At 39.5% G+C, this 5,926-nt stretch overlaps 1 protein-coding gene and 1 long non-coding RNA gene across 4 annotated transcripts; one reads left to right on the top strand and one right to left on the bottom strand.

The window, feature by feature from the left end:
• Positions 1 to 299: 299 nt before the first annotated feature.
• Positions 300 to 1,460, top strand: LOC121592384. Of its 2 annotated transcripts, none has more exons than XR_006004663.1 (3): positions 300 to 967; positions 1,033 to 1,244; positions 1,310 to 1,460. It is a non-coding gene; the product is annotated as an uncharacterized LOC121592384 (long non-coding RNA). The 2 variants fall into 2 exon arrangements; XR_006004664.1 differs by having other exon boundaries at positions 300 to 1,001; positions 1,063 to 1,244.
• LOC121592383 (probable pyruvate dehydrogenase E1 component subunit alpha, mitochondrial) lies at positions 1,358 to 3,945 on the bottom strand. 2 transcript variants are annotated; one of them, XM_041913788.1, is made up of 3 exons: positions 3,815 to 3,945; positions 3,208 to 3,267; positions 1,358 to 2,788 (listed from the first exon to the last, which is right to left on the bottom strand). In XM_041913788.1, the coding sequence occupies exons 1-3, from the start codon at positions 3,866 to 3,868 to the stop codon at positions 1,709 to 1,711; spliced, it is 1,194 nt and encodes a 397-aa protein (XP_041769722.1). In that variant the 5' UTR covers positions 3,869 to 3,945; the 3' UTR covers positions 1,358 to 1,708. The 2 variants fall into 2 exon arrangements, with proteins under 2 accessions (XP_041769722.1, XP_041769721.1); XM_041913787.1 differs by lacking the exon at positions 3,815 to 3,945 and adding an exon at positions 3,384 to 3,794.
• Between the last annotated feature and the right edge of the window lie 1,981 nt (positions 3,946 to 5,926).

Genomic DNA, 5,926 nt, shown 5'->3' with positions numbered 1-5,926 from the left:
TACCTCGTTCCGTTCCGTTACGATATTCTTGAAAATGTCCCATCACTAGTCTGCAGAACATAGCGACAGAACAAAATAGTTGCCTCTCGCTCTTTTTTTAGTCCTTCCCTATGGCATATTTGTCGAGGAGCTTGTCGAGCTGTTCGGCCCTTCTTCCTACCCCTTGTACTAACGGAATTTGAATGTTTGCAAGTGTTAGTGCGCAAGGTGGCAATCAGCTGTCAAGCTTCGTTCGCTCTCATTCCTTGTCTTGTGTTTTCTCTTTCTCGCTTGTGGCCTAGGCTTAAGTGAACCGTGGTTTAGGTAGCGGTAGAAAACATAAACAAATGCTAACTAATTCTCAACGCTTGCTCAGCCGTTCATCGCAAGTTTTTCTTCAAATAAAGGAGGTGCCATTGTGAATCAAAAGGTTCCGTTTCCGTGTCTTTGGCGAGCATTATTCGCACCAACTGTCTCAAATGCACCTCTCGCTCTAGATTGCGCTATCCCCTGTTTCTATTCGTTGCTAGGGCGATTTTTGCCTTGAAATGATCCAAGTAACCATGTTCAGCAAACCATAAATGTTACGTCATGGTACAATGCCTGGAGATATGTGTAGTTGGATGAATCTAATAAACGAAACATGAAACGATATTAGATAAAATTTACAAAAAAAAAAAACAATAAAACTAAACAATTTAAGAACTTGGTTTTTAAAACACTAAAATCAAAAATGAATATGCCTTAAAAAACATGTATTTTTACAGTGTATGTTTCACTTTCATTCACACCTGTTTGGAATTATTGAAAATTATTTAGACTGATCCTGACTCTCCCATACTCTTTCAAAATTGCGGAGGTCCATGTGTTTGATCTGAAGTTAGATTCAATTTTTCAGTGCCAGAGTCGGAGTGGACCATTGGTTCCGGATTTCCCATCACAGTGTCGCCATACTGGCCACTGTTAAAACTTTCTTCAGATTATCAACGTAAATTACACGGCTTTCTATACGTGCATGTTTGGTAAGCTTCAGAGTATAAATATATCTTCTAGCTGCCTGTTTCCTGGTTCTTTAATATGCAGCGTGCCAGCACTTATGGCAAGCTATGGAACAGTCAACAGCCAAGTGCTAGTCTACAGCAACGTGCATAATGTATACGTCTACAAAGATGGTTGCAGATTCGGTGTGCAGATTATCAAATCGTACGGCGGGGCTTCATGCTTCGAAATAAATTCTATAGCGAGGAGGGAGAACGAATGAGAAAGTAAGTTATTGTTAAAACATTTTGCAAATAGTTAAGGATAAAATACTTATTGATATACATTTCAGGATTTGTGATATTGTATCGTTACGTTTAAATCGAATCAACACGTTTTCTTCGCATTTACTATATGAGTGTCAAATGTATTTTATGGTTTGTCTTAAATGCCTTGCAACCCGTTTGTAATGAACAAAAAATTAAATACGTTTTTCGTTTGTAGTTGTTGTCTCGTTCACATTATGTAAAAAACAGAAACATTATTGTTTGGATCGCTATGCATATACCCGTATCATTAAGACCAGGGCATCACTGATTCCGAACAAAAATATGACGTTTAGAACAGATTTTACCGTAATCGAAATTATTCGTGAGATTGCATCTACTGCTTCGTTCTTTCCTTGCCCGGAAATTTCGATAGTGGTGAAACACATATTAACGTAGCAAACCATGCCATGTCATTTAGATGTTTACATGTTGACCGCCTGTCCAAGCCGCTTGTGCTGCAGTTCGGCATGGGGCACTGTGTTGCGTACGGATGTGAGGTTTTCTGGATTAGCATAAATATCTGCGGTAAGCTCATCGACGGAGATTTCTCTGTCGGTCTTGGCCACCTTTGTCGCCGAGTCTACCTCAGCACGAATCTTGCCTTCAATCTCCTTCAGCTCTTCCACCGTGGCCAGCTCGGTCGTTAAAATCTTTTCGCGTAGCGATGTGATCGGATCTCGAGTTTGTCTTACTTCGGCGATTTCGTCACGCGAACGATAGCTAGTGCCGGGGTCGGACATGGAATGTCCAGAGTAACGGTAAGTGGCCGTTTCCATCAGAATTGGTCCCTTGCCGGATGAGGTGTGTTCCAACGCAAAGCGGGTGGCTTCGCGAACTGCCAACACGTCCATACCGTCGACCCAGATACCGGGCACAAAGTCTCCACGCGTATAGTAGTTGGTGTTGGCAGACGCGCGCTCAGCGCTGGTACCCATTCCGTAACCATTATTCTCGCAGACGAATATGCAAGGCGCATTCCACAGCTTTGCCATGTTGTACACCTCAAACAGCTGACCCTGGTTGGCAGCTCCATCGCCATACAGCGCAATGCAGGCTCCCTTGGTTCCGTTGTATTTAGCAGCGAAGCCGATACCGACACCTAGTGGTACTTGAGCTCCGACGATGCCATTTCCGCCGTAGAAGTTCTTACCGTACATGTGCATGCTGCCACCCTTACCTCGAGCGCAGCCGCTGCTACGGCCCGTTAGCTCAGCCAGTACGCCCACGGGAGACACACCCATCAGATACGTCCATCCGTGGCACCGGTACGCGGTGATACACGAATCCTCGGGACGCATAGCCGCACGCATTCCAACGGCACACGCCTCCTGGCCAGAGTACAGATGACAAAAGCCTCTGATCACCTTTTCCTTGTACAGGTTACCGGCAGCCGTTTCCATGCGTCTTATCGTGTACATCTGGCCGTAGTATTTCAGAGCATCCTCTTTGGTGAGAGTCACCTTGGTCGAAGGTCCTTCTTCAAGGTTATGCAGCTTAAAGGCCTGATTCGTTTTGCGAGCAAGTAGCAAACATACAGGGAAAACGAATATACACATAGACGAGAATAACGGAAAAGTGTTAAAAACAATTGACAGTACAAATCTGTTATTTATATGGCAACCTTTCGTTAGGCTAATAGTATCATGCACTTAATTATTTTAAACAATAAATTGAAAATACAATTGAAATTCCAATTTTTCAAAAATTTTGATCAACTGATCTAATCACAATACATCTGATTAGTGAATAAATAAAAAAACGCAATACAGATGCAGTCATCTGTCAGCTGATAACAGACGACCTTCATAGGTTAAGTTGTTCAGAGTAATAACACGGAACATTCGCATGGTAGGTCATTGCATTATTGAAACTATCACAAACAAGTGAATGATTAAGCATTACGCTGTGTAGTACTACTTACCCGCGTCTCGAACGTAGCTTCCGAAGCAAATCCATTCTGCTGCTGGCTTGAAAGTGTTTTCTGCAGAGAGAGAGAGAGACAAAGAACACAGGATTATAGGAAAGATATGCACTTCTATGTACTGAATGAATTCATTCGGTAGCATTAACACGCATTAACAGTTAAATAGCTCTAACCACTTTGTTTTCATTTCCAATCGCACTGGGCGAGTTGTTTTTCGGTTTGATTGCTTCAGTAGCAGCTGCAGCCGCTTTGCTTGACCGGAAGAGTGTATTCACCCACTTCGTTAACCCCATGCTGAATCACGGATTTTTATTTCTTACACGTTTCTATGCGAATTTTGGATCGTTGTGCTTATTCGTTAGTCGTTCTGTGCACAGGCGAAACACCGGAATATCATTGATATTTCTTATCGTGTACACTGTTCAATATCCTTTTCTGTTTCATTATGCAATCACTCTACACGAAGGAGGTGGAGGAGAATGGTTTTGGCGAGTGGGTGCTGGTATGTTGGTAGATATACAACTGTTCCACGGTAATTGACCGACTCCACGTTGGGAAATTAATTTCACTCAAACCTCCGAAAACTTTCACCAATATTACTCACCAACTTGCCAAACAGATTGCGCTGACCAATCGATTTTGCTACGTTCGAAAGCATATTTTAGCGGTGAAAATGCGTAATGTGTGTGTTTTCGCAACAAGAAATGTACACAACGGGGAAGATGTTGACGTTTGCTGCGGACTTTGACATTGGGACACGACTGTCAAAGGAATCACAGTGGGAGCGCATGGGGTTCATTTTGATTTTTATTGCAAATTACGGTTTGATGTTTATTTCAAAATTATGTCGTTACTAATCATATTACAAGAAAGACGTCTTTTTTTATTCCTTATCAGTTTCAGAGTACTGCACTACTGCTATAGCAAACTCAGTCAAGCGTTAATCTCATAGAAAATTACAAAAACTATGACGATCATAATCGTTCACCTTAGATTTACATAACTCTCTCAGTTCATTTGTTTAGCATCTATGAGCGATTGTGGTTACTGCAACTTTTCTCTATGGGCTTTCGCGTCGGGTGGAAATTCGAAACACGTGAAACAGATGAAAACAATACGAATTTTTCGAATGCACCTTGACACTCTCAAATATGTATTGCTCAAAAACAACAATAATTTATTTAAAAAACTCGACCCAAAAGTGCGGCAAATAATGTTTAATCCTAAGCTAAAAAATAATATTTACCCTACCAGCATTAAACGGCTTTGAAGGCATTCAGAAGGCATTTAAGGCCTTAGTCGCCTTAGAAGGCGAATTAAGATTTCAACTGAAACTTTCAAGGCTGTAACGGGTTCTTTTCGAAATATTTCAACATTTTGATTCAACAAGAACAGATAGCTTGCCGCCATCTTCGCTTGTATATATACTGGTTTTGCACCCTTAATAATGTAACTGCCAAATAGAGCAGTAACAACGCTTTTGGTTCCGAACCGAGAAAGCGTGTGTTCAAATCCTGGTTTTTTATGATATTTTTTCTGTGCTTATTTCTTTTTATATTAATATTTTCTTGCTATAATGAATATAAACAAACTTTTTGTGAAGCAAAATGAAAATAATACCTTTTTAAAAAACATAATAATTACCCCTACCAGCATTAAACGGCTTTGAAGGCATTCAGAAGGCATTTAAGGCCTTAGTCGCCTTAGAAGGCGAATAAAGATTTCAACCGAAACTTTCACGGCTGTAACGGGTTCTCTTCGAAATCTTTCAACTTTTTGATTCAAGGAGAACAGATAGCTTGCCGCCATCTTAGCTTGTTTATATACTGAATTTGCACCTGTGCCAATGTAACTGCCAAATAGAGCAGTGACAACGCTTTTGGTTCCGAACCGAGAAAGCGTGTGTTCAAATCCAGATTTTTATGATCTTTTTTCTGCGTTTATTTCTTTTTAAATTAATTTTTTCTTACTATAATTACTTTAAACAAAATTTATGTGAAGCGAAATTAAAATAATACCTTTTAAAAAAACATAATAATTACACTTTGTTCACCGTTCATTATCAGGATGGGAGAAATATGTATCTCATTTCTCATTTTATTAGATTTATCGAAATGAGTTTGATATATTAACACCTTTCAACGGGTTGGTCTTTAACAACCGAATAATGCAGACCATCATTAATAAAGTGAAATAGCTCAGAGCTTAACGCAAGAGAACATAACACGTAAATCGTGCTATCGAATCTCACGCTCATATCTGGGAACACTACAACAGTGCAGTGTTGAAGACACTTGTAAGGTTTTCTTTTGACAGTTGCAATTTCAAATTTCAAATTAAAAGCGAAATTTTTCATTGACATATTTCAAAGGCATTTAATTACTGCTAAATGCACTGCTGATCGCCTTCAATTCGCCGGCGATTACAAGGCGATTAGAAGGCATTTAACGGAAATTTGCGGGTAGGGTAAGCAGCCCTTTCAAATAACATGTAAAAATGCAAATTTATTTATGTATTTTCTCATTAGGGAATATTAATGATATTTTATTAACTATTTATTAAAGTTTTTTCTCGATCTCATTGATTTTTTAATTATAAAATTAGCTCAATATTCTCAATATTATTATTATTTGCTTTTTTTTGCAGCAAACTTATAATAAACAATGTTATAATTGCATGACTGGAAAGTTACAAATCAGGTACATATATTTTATTG

The sequence above is a fragment of the Anopheles merus genome, chromosome 2L (assembly GCF_017562075.2).
Source record: "Anopheles merus strain MAF chromosome 2L, AmerM5.1, whole genome shotgun sequence".
NCBI lineage: Eukaryota > Metazoa > Arthropoda > Insecta > Diptera > Culicidae > Anopheles > Anopheles merus.
This window is presented reverse-complemented; position numbering and strand designations above follow the sequence as displayed.